Source organism: Phyllostomus discolor, chromosome 1, assembly GCF_004126475.2.
Source record: "Phyllostomus discolor isolate MPI-MPIP mPhyDis1 chromosome 1, mPhyDis1.pri.v3, whole genome shotgun sequence".
Lineage (NCBI taxonomy): Eukaryota > Metazoa > Chordata > Mammalia > Chiroptera > Phyllostomidae > Phyllostomus > Phyllostomus discolor.
In genome coordinates, this window is record NC_040903.2 from 217715680 (window position 1) to 217730558 (window position 14879).

Here is a 14879-nt window from a genome sequence, read left to right on the forward strand (position 1 = left end):
TCGCCCTGTGCCTGGACGCCCTAGCAGGTGTGGGGGTGGGGGTGGGAGTCTTTTGGGGCACCGGGGCACCAGCTGTTTTTGTAGGCCCCCTCCTTGCCTCAGCGCAGCCTCAGCGCAGCCTCAGCGGGCCCCTCCCCGGGGTCCGCCTGGACGCCCAGCCCTCGGACGCAGGCCTGGCCCCCAGCCGAGGTCCAGAGCCGGGGTGGGTGCTGCCCAGAGGCGCGTGGGCAGCTCTGGCTGGGCACCCAGGGCAGGAGGCACCCCTCCCCTGTGAGGTGGGGCTGAGGGTGCCCCCTGCCTCTGGGTGACACGGGAAATGCCAGTGGTGGTGAGCCCCGGCTCAGGGATGCTGGGGCCCAGTCCCCGGCTTCAGGGGTCCGTGGCCCCCTAGCGACTCCGAAGCCCCGAGTCCCCTGAGGCTGTCAGGGCCGGGGTGGCAGCCCCGGGTGGACCCAGGAGGGTGTGTCGGGCAGGCCGGGCCCACCAGCCTCGTTGCCGCGGGGTTCGGGAGCCCTGGCCCAGCCCCGCGGAGCCCACGAGTCTGAACAGGCCCGTGTCTGCTCGGGGCCATCAGGGCCGGCGCCTGGACGCCCCGTCTGGTTCTGGGACAGGCCGTGTCTCTGTGTGTGAAGAGTCAAACGCGTCTTTTTCCATCTCCACGAATCAGAGCCCGGGAACGGCCGCTGGGATTGATGAGAAGCGCCGGGGGGCGGCCTGGGAGCCTGCTTGGGCGGTCACCCGCAGTCCCGTCTTCCCGGTCCCGTCTTGCCTGGCTGGGCAAGCTCCTGTCCTCCAGAGTCCCTGCTGGGGCAGGGGGGCAGTTCAGGGGGTCCGGGGAGGGGGGGCGGGGCCGTGTGAACCAGGGCCTCAGGGCGGTGGGGGGGCCACGGGGTCTGGGGAAGCCCCGCGTGGGGCATCAGGGCAGGCTTCCTGGAGGAGGTGTTCTCTGAGAGCGAGGAGGGCTCTGTGTGCAGGTGAGCCCCTGCTTTTCCGCCTGTTCTCTTCGGAGGCAGACCCTCAGGCCAGCGGGTGCTCCACCTGCGTGTCTCTCCTCCCGGCACGCCGCACCCCTGCAGGTCCCGCCTCGGACCCGCCTCCCCAGCACACAGTGGGCATCCGGGGGCCCCAGAATAGCACTGTGTGGCCTTTTGGTTTCTGGGAGGCCTGGTGTCGGTGCCACCTCCACCCCCACCCCCACTGCTCAGAAACCGGGTCTGTGCCCCCAGGAGGCTGGGGCCCTCTAGGGCAGCACCGGCCTGCCCACCCCAGGTTCCCCAGAAGCCCCACCAGGCCGGGCCGGAAACTCAGAGGCCGCACGGCGCCAGGAGGCTGGTGGGTCTGCCCCAGCGCCCAGGGGCCTGGGTTCCGCCGTCACAGGGCACAGTGCCGGTGCTGGGCCTGCGAACCTGGGGTCGTGCCTATGAGTCACGCCCGTTGGGCGAGCCCGTGGGAGTGGGGACCCGGGGGCTGGCCTGGCCGGCCTCCTGGGCTGGGTGCACGTCGGGACAGGGCTGGGAGCAGAGGGCACCCGGAGTTAGAACGTCAGACCTCGGGGCGGAGACTCCTGGCCGGTGACATCCCAGGCCCTGGGGCCAGCCTGACCTCAGAGGACTGGGCCGGAGTCTGCCCGGGCGCGACCTGGGCGTGCCCAGCGCCCTCCGAGGCCTCCCCTGCGCTCCCGGGGCGTGGCCCGCCCTCTGGTCTTGGCCTCTGCAGAAAGGAGGCTCCAAACGGTGACACTTGGCACCCTCCCCCTGCCGCCCCGAGCCCCCCCATCATCCCTGGCCCCTGTGCCCTGAGGCTTGGGGGTGTGGGTTCAGGATGCTTCGCCTTCCACAGCCTTGGGGTCCCTGTCTGACCCTGTGCGGCTTGGGGGGCAGGAAGCCGGCTTTGGGGCTGGGGGCACACCTCCACCGTGGCCGCTGCTGACTCCTCCTGCAGACCCGAGGCTGAGCCGACCGCCGCCCCCCAGCTCCGGCTGGGCGCCCCCAAACCCCGGGACCAGGCCCTGCTTCTGGCTCGCAGGCGGGGCTCCTCGACCTTTGCAGGCCAAGGTCAGGCCCAGGCCCCTCCCCCTTCCCCAGCCGCCCCACCCCATCCAGGGAGGCGCCCCCCACCCTGCCCTGCCAGCTCGCCTGCTCTGGTGTCCCCTGAGCGGAGCCCCGCAGGGCGGCCCCTCCGCCATCCTCCAAGTCTGGCCGTGCCCCTCCCCCCGGGGATCGGCGGGAGGCTCGGTGAAGCCCACGGTGGCGGCGGGGGGGCCCGGGCAGGCTCTGAGACCACGGCCTGGCCTCCTCCGTCCCGCCCCGCCCTGCCCTGCTGGCTGCCCCCACCCCCGCTGTCACACATTACACATCACACGTCATAGGTCACACGTCATACCAAGGCCGAGTCCGGCCCTGCCCATCTCGTCCCGGAGCTGGCCATGCCAGGGCGTGGCCCCCGCTGCAGAGTGGGCAGCAGAGGGGGACGGGTGGGGACAAGGGGCTCTTCTGCGCGGGGGGCGCAGGCAGGCACCGGGCGGGCATCTGCTCGTGGCTGAGGGTGCCCCGTGTTGTCTGGGCCCCTCCTGGGTGCTGGCTTGTGGGGTTCGCTCCGGGGACCGCGCCCCACCTGTCTGCCCGGCCCCAGCGGTGCCGCCACTGTGGTTCTGTTAGGGTCCGCTCCAGGCCGTAGATTACATTTATTCTCCACGGCGACGCCTCACCAGGGGGAGAGCCGCCGTCCCTGGGGTCCCGTAAAGGACGCGGACCGTTAAGGATGAGAGGAGTTACATAAAACACGGCAGTAGATCTCCCCGTGTGGCGGGCCAGCCCTCCCGTGGCCCTGGCAGGGGGCAGTGTGGGCGCAGGACTGGGCGGCGGGCCCTTCGAGGGGTGCAGGGGACATGGGGGACCCGGCCAGCAGGTTCTCTTCCCCCTCCCCCGGGCTGAGCTCCCTTCCTCCAGCCCTCCTGTGGCGGGGTTGGGGGGCTGCCCCCGTGTGGAGGTGCTTTGCAGGCACTGGCCTGTCGCGGCCACGCCGGGGCCTCTGGTGGTCACCTCAGTCAGCCCGTGTCCCGGGCGGGGACGTGGTGGCACCGAGTGAGCATGCCCGGGTCCTACAGCCTGTGAGAGGCTGCCCTGTCCTGCTCCCCACAGGGGCTGCGGGGTTGGGGACCCGAGGGAGGCGCTCGGTGCCTGTCTGTCCCCCAGCCGCCACCGCTGGGGCCCCCTCCTCCTCCCCGGGGGAGGCAGGACTCTGGGGACAGGGGCAGGGACAGCGCTGAGCCCCCGTCCGCCCTCCCCCCGCCCCCTCCCCAGGGCCGTCCAGAAGCTCAGCCTGGCCTCCAAGCGCAAGAAGCCCCCCCCGCCGCCGGCCCCTGCCGGCCGGGGCACCTCCACCTACCCCACGGACTTCAGCGGGGCCCTGCAGCTGTGGCCGCCCCCCGGGCCCCCCTGCCTGCTCAGGGCCGCCTCCAAGGCCAAGGATAACCCCGGCGGTGTTGCAAAGGTAGGCCTGGCCCTGACTGGGGGACGGCCCCTCCGGGGTGGGGGGACGAGGCCAGGGTGTTTGAGCAGGTGCAGGGAGGGGGTGCACGAGACAGAAGACCCCTGCTCCCTTCCCCGGGTCGGGCGAGGTGGTCAGCGGGGGTGCAGGTGGGGAGACTGGGCCCAGCCAACCGTGGTGGCTCAAGGTGGCCTCGGGGAGCCTGGGAGCCTGGGGTGGGGGTCCCGGGGCTGTGTGCTGGTCTCAGTGAGGGCAGGACAGCCAGGGGGCTTCCTGGGACCAGGGGTTGGGGTCTGACCCCAGAACCCCGCTCTGCCCCACCTCTGTTGGCACGCCGCCCTCAGGCGGGGCCAGGGGCAGGGGTGGGACCCTCAGCTCTCGGGAGAGCAGGCAGACCCCAGCCCAGGCCGCCGCGGGAAGAGGGGGAACGGGTGTCGGTTCAGATGGGGACACCGAGGCCCACAGGGACGGAGGGCCTCGCCCAGTCCGGGGACAGACTGGCTGGGCCCCGGCCACCCTGGCTCTGGCCCTCGCCCCTGCAGCCTGTGGCTGAGGCTGAGCTTTATCCTCGCCCCCGACTGGGCGCTGGTATCGGCGCCGAAACCCGGGTCAGGGCCCTGGGTGGGTGCGGCCCACGATGGCTTCTTGGTGGTGCCCCCGGGAGCTTGCTGCGGGGGAACCTCCCCTGGGCCCGGGCCAGAGGGGGAAGCTGCCCACTGGACAGGGCAGCTGGCTCTGGGGAGCGGCCGTCAGCAGCTCCGGGCCTGGCTTTGACCTTGGCCCGGTCCCTTGGCCTGTCGGGGGCGTCGGGGCTCTACCTGCAGGCGGGTGGGGGCAGGGGTGGGCTGGTGCCTGGGGCGGGCGGCCGGGGGGCTCTGCCCTGTGGCCCACATGCGGGGTCTTTCTCCTCCTGGGGCCGGGCCCCCACCCGGGGCGGGTGCTGCCTTCTCTGTGGGTGGCTCTCCCTCCACCCGGGGCGCCCACCCAGGGCCCCGCCCTGCCTGCGGCGGGCGCCGACCTCACGGGCAGGACGCCTCCCGAGAGGCGTGTTGTGTGGTCGCAGAGAGGACGCGAGGTCACGCCCGGTTTCTGACGCGAAGGTGCTGCCCGGGGTAATTCCTCGTCCATCCTGGCGTCTTCAAAGACCCCCGTGCAGGGGGCCGGGCGCCCCTCCCCCCATGCCTGGGCCACCCTGTGGGAGTGGAAGCCCTTTTCTCATGCAAAGTATGTCTCTTCCTAACCAGCAGCTGTTCAGTGGGGCTTTGTGGCATCTGCACATGAATGGGGGGGCGGGGGGGGGGGGGGGGGGGGGTTGGGCTGCGCTGAGATCGTCTCGTTCAAAGACGCTCGTCTCCCCGAGGCCACGGCAGGACCCTCCCGGACAAGGGTCTGTGCGTTCAGCAGGCAGGGCCACAAGTGGCGCACGGGTGGGCCGGCTGGTGACATTCCCGCGGCGCCCCCGCTGCCCCCGCCCACCCAGGGCAGCGGCTCTCCCTGCCAGCAGCTCCCAGTCTGGCGTCTGCAGGGGCCCCTCGGCCGCTCAAGGGGCCGAGCGTTCGTGCTGAAAACAGTCGCCCCGAATGAGTGGCCAGCACGCTCACCGTGAGCTCGGCCACGGTGTTTGGAAGTGGAGTGGTTTGGCTGGGGCGTCGGGGAGAAGAGGATGCATTCTGGGTGGGGGGAGCCGGCCGGGTGGGGGGCACGGTCGGGAAGTGCCCTGTGGCCCCCCCCCCCCCAGGACGGACAGGCCCCTGCCTCGCAGGCCACCCGGTGGGGGGCGGATGCGCCCCGTGGCACGCTGCCCACGGTGAACCCGTCCTGCGGGTGTGATGTTCCTGCCACTCACAACTCAGTCTGTGAGACCCCACGGCTCCCAGCCAGGTCACGGGGTTCACAGGGTCGTGGAGGAGTCGGGGCCGGACAGAGGGACCGAGCCCAGAGCCGCTGCTGCCCCCGGAGGGGCCCTGGCTCGGGGTTCTCCTGGTGCAGCTTTGGGGCATCTGGGTTCCCGGGGCCCACCCGCTGCCTCCTGTCCTCTCGGCCGCAGGCAGCGGGGCTGGACTGGCCTCCAGGAAGCTGAATCTGAGGCGGGGGGTGGGGGGGAGACAGGTTTCTGGGCCTGTGTCTGTGTTTCGTGGGAGTGGGAGCAGAGGCTGCCCGGCCACCTGCCAGCGGAGCTCAGACCCGCCTCCTGCCGGGCTCCGCCTCTCCCCGCACCCCTGCCCGGCCTCCCAGTCCCCGCACCCCGGCCCTGCCCACCGGACGCCGCAGGCTCCTCCCCTCCAGCAGGACTGAGTTCCCTTGTCCCCCTCAGCGTGTGGTTCTGGTCCCTGCAGCCCAGGGCCCGCCGGCACTAGGGGTTGGGGAGGCTCTGTCCTGGGGTGCCAGGCCCCGGCCTGGTCCCCTCTGGGGCCTCCGTTTCCAGGGCCCCTGCCGCCCCCCGCTCCCGCCCCCGAGCCGGGCTGCATGCGGTGGCGGCTGCACTGTGGCCCTGAGCACCCCTCTACCACTGGGGGTCCGGTCCCAGCCCCAGTCCGGGGCCGCCCCTCCCCCAGCCCAGCTGCACTGGGTTCCCTGCCCTGGAGGGGCCCAGGGTGGGCAGGGGGGCCTTCCTTTGGGGGTCTGGCTGCACCCTCTGTTGGCCTCGCGCCCCTCCTCGCCCTGCCGCCGGGTTTGGGTGTGGGGCTTCAGGAGACCGCTCCAGCTGGGCGGCCCCAGCAGGACGGTCGACCCCTCTGACCGCATTTCCTGGGGGCAGTGGACCTGGGGGAGGGGTGGCCGTGTGGCCGCTCCACCTGGGAAGCTGGCAGAGCTGTGACTGCTCTGGAATGTTCCATGCCTCTGGTGTCCACTCCCTGTGGGGTCTCCCAGCTCTGCATCAGAGCCAGCGAGGGGATGTGGCCGAGCCCCACCCGAGGGCAGGTGGGGACACTCAGGTGAGGTCCCCACGCCCCCGTCCGCTGGGCGTCCAGAGTCTGCCTGACCCCCGCCGGCCTGGCCTGGCCTGTCCGGTGCTGACCCGCCCTGCACCGGACGCCTTTCCTCCTGGCTCCCCGTCTGCCGGCCCTGCCGACCTCACAGGGGGGCCCTCTGGCCTGGAGCAGGGGCGTGGGCGGCCGCGTCCCCTCAGGTGGACGCCCAGCCCAGGCCCGGCCTGCTGCCCCGGCCCCCGCTCAGACGCCTGCCCCCGCCCGCCTCCAGGTGAAGGTCATGCTGCGCGTCTGGCCCGCCCAGGGGGCCCCGCGCTCGGCCGAATCGTCACCGTCCTTCCTGAAGGTGGACCCACGGAAGAAGCAGGTGACCCTGTACGACCCGGCCACGGGGCCCCCGGGCAGCGCAGGTTCCCGGCTTGCGGCCGCCGCCGCGGTCCCGAGGACGTTTGCCTTCGACGCCGTCTTCCCCCCGGACTCGGAGCAGGTGAGGGTGCGGGGCCCTGGGGGCAGTGGGGGGGCCTGGGGGCAGTGGGGGGCCCTGGGGGCAGTGGGGGGGCCCTGGGGGCAGTGGGGGGGCTGGGGCGGTGCAGCCCTGGGGCGGGGGGGCAGGGAGAGCGCGCCTGGGAGTCTCCCCCCCCCCCCCGCATCCTCCTCCGCCCCACCCGTGGGGAGACTGCTCGGGCCCCAGCCTGGTTCTCAGGTCGCGTCTGGGGGGGCAGAGGGGCTCCCCGCCCCAGGGCTGCGCTGGCTCCGGGAGGCTCCCGGGGTCTCGTGGAAGCGGGGCCCCCGCGGGTGCCGTGCTCTAGGCCCCGCGGCATCTGTGACGGCAGTGTGACTCGTGTGTGCGCTGCACGTGCCTGTCCACGTGTGTCTGGCTGGTTCATGCGTGTGTTGGGCCCATCCGTGTCCTGCCCGCATGTGTTCCATGTGCATGTAGAGGTCTCTGTGTCCTTGGTCCTGGCCACCCTGTGAGCTGACCTGGTCACCCCTCCTTGACCCTGGTGCCGCCCGGCTCTGCCCCTCCCCCAGGCCGAGGTCTGCTCGGGGACGGTGGCCGATGTCCTGCAGTCGGTGGTCAGTGGGGCTGACGGCTGCATTTTCTCCTTCGGCCCCACGAGCCTTGGTGAGTGCCCCCCGTGGTCCGCTCTGCAGCTCCTGGGCCCCGAGTCTGGGTGGGCAGGGGACGTGGGCGAGTCCCCCCCCACCCCGGGCAGTGGGTGGGCAGCGGAAGCCCTGCCGGCCGTGGGCCGGGGCCAGGAGCAGGTTGGAGCAGGCCACCGGGGTCTCAGTGGCCCCGGGGTGGCCCTGAGCGCCCTGGGCAGGGCCAGCAAGGCGGCTGCCGGGTCAGGGGCTCTGCCGCCGGGTGTGGGGAGCGCGGGGGCCTGACGCCCCGCGGCCCCCAGGGAAGTCGCACACCATGATCGGGAAGGACGGCTCGCCCCAGAGCCTGGGCGTTGTGCCCTGCGCCATCTCCTGGCTCTTCCGGCTCATCGGGCAGCTCCGGGACCGGACCGGCGCCCGCTTCTCCGTGCGCGTCTCGGCCGTGGAGGCGTGCGGCCGGGACCAGCCCCTGCGAGACCTGCTGGCCGAGGTGGCCGCCGCCGGCCTCCAGGACGCCCGGTCTCCCGGGGTGTACCTGCGGGAGGACCCCGTCTGTGGGACGCAGGTATGCCCACACCTCCGCCAGGCCACCCCGTGGGGAGAGCGGGGGCTGACGCATCGGGGGCTGGCGTGTCCAGGGGCTGGCGTGTCGGGGGCTGGCGTGTCCAGGGGCTGGCGTGTCCAGGGGCTGGCGTGTCCGGGGGCTGGCGTGTCCGGGGCTGCGTGGTGGCTGGGGCGGCGGCGGGGGCTGCGTCTCGGCCCCGAGCACCGAGCCGCCGCTGTCCCCTCGGGTCTGTGCCCGGCTGCAGGCCCAGAGCGAGCTGCGGGCGCCCACGGCCGAGAGGGCGGCCTTGTACCTGGACGCGGCCCTGGCGGCCCGCAGCGCCGGCCGGGCCGGCTGCCCCGAGGACGCCCGGGGCGGCTCCCACATGCTCTTCACGCTGCACGTGTACCAGTACCGCGTGGAGAAGTGCGGCAAGGGGGGAAGTAGGTGTCCTGGGGCCCGCGGGGCGGGGGCGGGGCCGGGGTCCGGGGGCGAAGCCTCACCCGCCGGCCCTGCGCTTCCAGTGTCCGGAGGCCGCAGCCGCCTGCACCTCCTGGACCTGGGCGGCTGCGAGGGGGCGCCCGGCGGCCCCCCGGGCCTGTCCCTGCCGGCCTTGGGCAGTGTCATCCTGGCCCTGCTCAGCGGAGCCAAGCACGTGCCCCACAGGTGAGCGGCGGGCTCCTCCGTGGGCCGGGTGGTCTCGGGGGAACCGGCAGGTGCGGGTCGGCCAGGTCCCGTGTCCCCCCCCCCCACCAGCTCTTCCTTCCCCCCTCCCCCGCCACCTGCGGGGCCTGGCCGAGGGTGAGGCGGGGGCTGGGTCTGGGGCGGGGCCTGCTGCCGCCCTGCAGCCCAGCCTCCCACCCCGGCCCCGCCCCCAGGGACCACGGGCTCACCCTGCTGCTGCGGGAGGCCCTGGCCGGCGCCGCCTGCCACGCCACCATGATCGCCCACGTCTCCGACGCGCCCGCCCGCCACGCCGAGACGCTCAGCACCCTGCAGCTGGCCGCCCGGGTGCACCGCCTGTGCAGGAAGAAGGCCAAGGTGGGTCCCCTCCTCCGCCGGGGGCCCAGGGGCTCGTGGCCTCCCGGGCCTCTGCCCCGTGTGTGTGTGTGGGCGGGGGGGGCGCCTGGACTCCCGGGGCCCTGCGCCCACCGGGCCCCGCCCAGAGCAAGCGGGCAGCCGTGTCCCGAGGCTGCCCGCTGACCCAGCAGGACTGGAGCGGCTCACGGGGGCCTCTCGGTGGCCTGGCCCCCTGGGTGGGGGGTCAGGGCAGCTTGGTGGGGCCCCCGGGGCCGGCCGTGTCCGCGGAAGCTGCTGAGCGCGTCCGGCTGGCTGTGCTTTTGTGCCTGCGACCTCTGGTCTCGCCCCAGCGCTCGGTGGGACCGGGCTGGGGGCTGGGGCTGGGGGCCGCGGACATGTCGACCTCCGCTGGGGTGTGGGTGCAGCTGAGGGTGCTGGGGGGGCGGGCGGGGCAGCGGGCGGGACCGGCACTCACCCCCCTCCCCCGCCTGCCCCCCCGCCAGTGCGCCTCCAGCTCCTCCGGCGGCGACAGCTCCTGCGAGGAAGGCCGTGCCCGCCCCGCCGCCGCCCTGCCGCCCTTCCACCCCCGCTCCGGGGCCCGCCTGGCCCCTCGCGCGCCCCGAGACCCCGACTACTCGTCCAGCAGCGAGCAGTCCTGCGACACGGTCGTCTACGTGGGGCCCGGCGGCGCGGCGCTGTCCGACCGCGAGCTCACGGACGGCGAGGGCCCGCCCGAGTCCGTGCCCATCGTGCCCGCGCTGAGCCGCCGCCGGCCCTCGGGGGGCCCGCGGGACGCGGACCACTTCCGCTGCAGCACCTTCGCGGAGCTGCAGGAGCGGCTGGACTGCATCGACGGCAGCGAGGGCCCCCCGGGGCCCCGGCCGGCCCCGCCCGCGGCGGCAGGAGGCCCTCGCCGCCCGAGGCCACGGCCCCCAGGGTGGCCACGGACGCCCCGCTGGCTGTCGGCACCTTTCACGGCGGCCCCGGCCCAGACGCCCACCGTGGCGCCCCGGAGCCGGACAGCGGCACGGGACCCGAGCTGCTGGGGCCCAACAAGGCCCCCGGGGGCGGCGGCAGGAGGCCGCTGCCCAGCCCAGCCCCTCCGCCCCCCGGGCAGCTGGATGGGGGTCGAGCCCCCGCTGAGCCTGGGGGCGGGGGTGACGACGGTGTGGTCCGGACGCCCCTGGCGGGCACGAGCGGGCAGGGGGGCCGCCCTCGGGTGTCGGCGAGGGGCCGTCTGGAGCGGGGCCTGCTGACCACCACGGTGACGCTGCAGCAGCCGGTGGAGCTGAACGGCGAGGACGAGCTGGTGTTCACAGTGGTGGAGGAGCTGGCCCTGGGGGCGCGCCCCGCCAGCCTGGGCAGCCTGGGCAGCCTGGGCAGCGACTGCTCGCTGCGGGCCCTGGCCTCGGGCTCTCGGCCCGTGAGCATCATCAGCAGCATCAACGACGAGTTCGACGCCTACACCTGCCCGGCCGCCGGCCCCTCCCCAGGCCCCGGGCTCCACGAGGTCGGCGTCTGTTCCGCCGACGGCCTTGGCCCCACGCCGCAGCCATGCCCACGGGCCAGCCCGGACCCTTGCCACCCTGGCTCCCCCGCAGGGCCCAGCCCTCCAGGGCCCCCCGATCCTGGACAGCTCCCCGGGGCACGACCCACCGGGCAGCCCTGGCCCCGAGGCTGCGGCAGCCACCGCCCGAGTGGACAGGGAGCCCCCGGCCCCGCCCCGCGCGGCGCAGCCCCCGTGCAGACGATCCACTCCAGCCTCCCCCGGAAACCCCGGACTACCCCGGCGGCTGGCGGCTCGGGCGGTCCCCGCCTGGCCCTGAGCCCGCCTGGCCCCGGGGGGCAGTTCGAGGACCCCTGGCTGCTCCGGGCAGATGGCCGCGGCCCCCTCCAGGTGCCCTCTGGCAGCAGGACCGCCAGCCCCGCCCCGATGCTGGCCTGTGCCCGGAGGGTGGTGGACGGCTGTGAGGTGGCAGCCAGGGCAGCCCACCGGCCGGAGGCTGTGGCTCAGATCCCGCCGCTGCGGAGGGGGGCCACCACACTGGGGGTGACCACGTTGGCCGCACCCTGCGGGGACGTCCCCAGCGGAGCCGGGGGCCTGCGTGGGCAGCCCGAAGGCCGCCCCAGCGGCAAGAGGGGTGTGGTTCCCAGGGGGGCTCTGTTCCTGAGGCCCGGCGGGTCGGCGCCCCCGGCCCCGCCCGTGCGCAAGTCCAGCTTGGAGCACAAGGCCAGCCCGGCGGTGCCCGCGCCTCCCCCGGCCGGGGGTCCAGCCTGGCCTGGGGCTGCTGCCCTCTTCCCCGGGGAGGAGGAGGCCAGGCCCAGCGGCCGGGCCGACCACTCTGTCTCCAAGGCCACGTCCAGCCTGAAGGCCCGAGCTGGCAAGGCAGAGGCCGCGTGCCGGCCCTGCCACCCAGGGGTCTCTGGAGCGGTGCGAGGGGCCGGCCCACGGCAGGGCAGGGCCAGGGATGCTGCTGCTGGGAGGCCTGTCCGGGCTGTGCCTCGGTTGGGTGTGCCCCCCTCCAGCCCTGCACCCGGGCCCGCTCCTGCCTGCCGGGGCAGCCCCGCCAGGGCCGTGGGGGCCCCCAAGCCCCCAGCCGGTGGGGGCAAGGGCCGCAGCCTGGCGGGCGGTGGGTCAAGGGCTCCAGGGGCTTCTGCAAAGCCTCCGGCCCCCGTGGCAGGCCGGACCCCAGGCGGCCCCGCGGCTGGTCCCAGGGCGGCGCCGCGGGCCAGCCCTGGCGTCGGGGCCAAGGTCAGCCGGGGCACCATCATGGGCACCAAGCAGGCGCTGCGGGCCGCCCACAGCCGCGTGCACGAGCTGGCGGCCGGGGGCGCCCCGGGCAGAGGCGGCCCCTCCTGGGGCTCGGCCGACTCGGACAGCGGCAACGACAGTGGCGTGACCACGGGCGCCCCGCTGCCCTCGCCCTACAGCAAGGTGACGGCCCCGCGGCGCCCCCAGCGCTGCAGCAGCGGCCACGGCAGCGACAACAGCAGCGTGCTGAGCGGGGAGCTGCCCCCGGCCATGGGCCGCACGGCGCTGTTCTACCACAGCGGCGGCAGCAGCGGCTACGAGAGCCTGATGCGCGACAGCGAGGCCACCGGCAGCACCTCCTCCGCCCCCGACTCCATGAGCGACAGCGGGGCCGCCTCCCCGGGCTCCCGCTGCCCGCAGCCTCAAGTCCCCCAAGAGGAGGGCCGCAGGTGGGTGGGGCCGCAGGTGCCTGGCGGCTGGGCGTGACCTCGGTCGGCGCTGGGTGTGCGCACCCCTCCAGGGCTCACGACGCCCTTGGTGCACCCCTCTCTGCCCGAGAGGCTGGTCCTCGTCCCCTCAGTGGGGGCTGGTCGGGGCCGGCTGCTCCTGTCACCCCAGCAGGCCTGGGGACCCGAGAGAGGGCCTGGGTTAGGGGCCGGGGCCGGCTGCCTGGAGGCCCCCTGACTTCATCCCCTGGACCCCCGTCTCTGGGGACCGGGGTGGGTGGGCTCGTCCCTCATGCTGTGCATGGTTGTGGTGGGGGGACCCGGCCATCGGCTGATGTGCAGGAGGGGCCGGCACGCTCTGGGGGTGGGACGGCGGGCGGGGAGATGGGGGCCCCGCCGAGGAGTCTGCCCCGGGGCCTCGGGAGCCCAGCAGGGGGCAGTGAGTGAGGACGCAGGGCGGCCGCCAGGGGCTGGACGTGGGGGTCCGTGGGCTCTCCCCCGTCGGGACCCTGTCACCCAGCGCCCGGCTCTGCCCAGGTCTTCAGCGGAGACGGCTGATCCCAGCCCCACTGCCCGACGCGGCCGCGCTGGGCCGCAAGCCCGGCCTCCCCGGGCAGTGGGTGGACCTGCCCCCGCCGCCGGGGGCCTCGCTGAAGGAGCCCTTCGAGATCAAGGTGTACGAGATCGACGACGTGCAGCGGCTGCAGCGGCTCCGCCTGCCGCCCCGGGGGGAGCTGGAGGTCAGGGGCGGGGCCCGAGGTGGGGGGGGCCCCGGCAGGGCAGGGGGTGCCCAGGGAGGTGGCCGAGCAGACCCCGAGCTCACCCTCCCCTCTCGTCCACAGCCCCCCCAGGACGTGGAGAAGGTAGGGACTGGCCCCGCCCCCGCGGTGACCTGGTGCCCTCCTTGGGCAGGGAGTGGGTGGCTGGGGAGGTCCCGGGGCCACCCCTGTTCCCTGTTCCCTGGGGTCCCACTGGGGGGAGTTCCCACCACCGTGCCCACCCATCGGGGCCCTGGCAGGGAGGTCGGGAGTACCTCCTGGCGCAGCAGCCGCCTGTGGGGCCCCGGGGCCCGCTCCTGCCCACCTTCGAGCCCCCCTGAGTGCCTGCCCAGGCCTGGAGGGCGGAGGGGCTCCCGGGCAAGGCCAGGGGTGGCGGGAGCCGCTGGGAGCCCACCTGCCGTCCCCCGCCCCAGGGCCTGGTGTGTGCCAGCGTGAAGGTGCGGCTGGCGGAGCGCCGGCAGCAGAAGCTGCGGGACGTGTGGGCCAAGCGGGAGCTCCTCTGCGCGGAGCTGGCCGCCACGCAGGGCCGGCTGATGCTGGAGCCGGGCCGCTGGGCGGCGCAGTGTGAGTGCCCCGCCCGCAGGCCCCCGCCCCACCCCCTCGCCCGCCGTGCGCCCCAAGCCCTGGCTCCAGGCCGCCGGGCCTGACCGGCGGCCTCTGTCCCTCCCCAGTCGAGGTGGACCCCGCGCTGGAGCCCGAGTCCGCGGAGTACCTGGCAGCCCTGGAGCAGGCGACGGCCGCCCTGGAGCAGCACGTGAACCTGTGCAAGGCCCACGTCATGATGGTCACCTGCTTCGACATCAGCGCGGCCACCCCGGCCGCCGCCCCGGGGCCGCAGGAGGTGGACGTCTGAGGCCCGGCCCAGGACTCGGGGCGGGGGTGTGTGGGGCGTGAGGGCGGCGTGTGGGATGGACGGCGGATGTGTTGGGGGCTGGAGTAACGTGGGCGCAGAGGCCCCGGCGGAGGGCGGGCGCCGGGAGTCGGTGGGACAGGAGGGAGCAGCGTGGACGCGGGGTGAGTGCGCGGGAGGCGAGGCGACGGCCCCCACCCGGAGAGCGACGCAAGTGCCTTTGACCTGGACGAGGACGCCTCTTCCTTGTAGTTTGGTGCTGAGAACTCGAGCCACCAGCAGCCAGAGGCCCGGAGCCCTGGCCTGGGGGCGGCCGCAGCCGTGGGGGAGGGGCCGGCTGCGTTTCGTGGGGTCCGGTCGTCTTTACAGCAGGTCCCAGCAGCTGCGGCCGGGCCCCCCGCCCCTTCCCGCATCCAGGATGGTTTTCCTGGGCGCTGGGTCCCCCTGGCGGGGCCGCCCAAACGGTCTCCGAACCCGCGCTCCGCAGCGCTGCCCGCGGCAGAGCGTGCAGGCGGGTCCTGGACCTGCTGGGCCCCCGAGGACACGGGAGGGCGGAGCCCGGGGCGGGGCCAAGCCTCACGGCGGCTCCCTCCGCGGCGGGAACTCTTACCAAAACCACAAGCAGGAAACAGAAACCGACACACACAGAGGGGGGAGGGCTTTTTTGCAGGTCCCGCGGGGTTTGTATTTTTGTACTATTTTGCCTACGAGCGCGGCGTTTGCAGCGGGAGTTTGAAGACAGACGATCTATGTTTTTACGGTTTTCTACGGAAGGCGTCCCTCAGGCCGGGCTCTTTCTGGGGGACTCCCGGGGCGGGGCGGGCGGGGACGGGCCGAGGATGCCGGTGCGCGGCGTTCCCGTCACGGCGGGCTGTTTTCCGGCCGCTGTGCGTTTTTCGGGGCGCGTCTGCGTGTTTGTACACACGTGCGGGCGACATCTCGTTTGTGAATAAACGGTGCAAAGA

The 14879-nt window shown here is 74.4% G+C and overlaps 1 protein-coding gene across 1 annotated transcript in view; it reads left to right on the plus strand.

The window, feature by feature from the left end:
* KIF26A (kinesin family member 26A) overlaps positions 1–14538 on the plus strand; it is a 33187-nt gene extending 18649 nt beyond the window's left edge. The window contains 16 exon segments of the mRNA XM_036014238.1: positions 3303–3492; positions 6691–6906; positions 7452–7545; positions 7826–8088; positions 8327–8510; positions 8592–8733; positions 8946–9108; positions 9591–9954; positions 9957–10662; positions 10664–10809; positions 10812–12250; positions 12252–12288; positions 12823–13025; positions 13128–13148; positions 13478–13628; positions 13736–14538. Coding sequence (XP_035870131.1) covers positions 3303–3492; positions 6691–6906; positions 7452–7545; positions 7826–8088; positions 8327–8510; positions 8592–8733; positions 8946–9108; positions 9591–9954; positions 9957–10662; positions 10664–10809; positions 10812–12250; positions 12252–12288; positions 12823–13025; positions 13128–13148; positions 13478–13628; positions 13736–13917 — 4501 coding nt within the window. The 3' untranslated portion in view covers positions 13918–14538.
* The last annotated feature ends 341 nt before the right edge of the window (positions 14539–14879 follow it).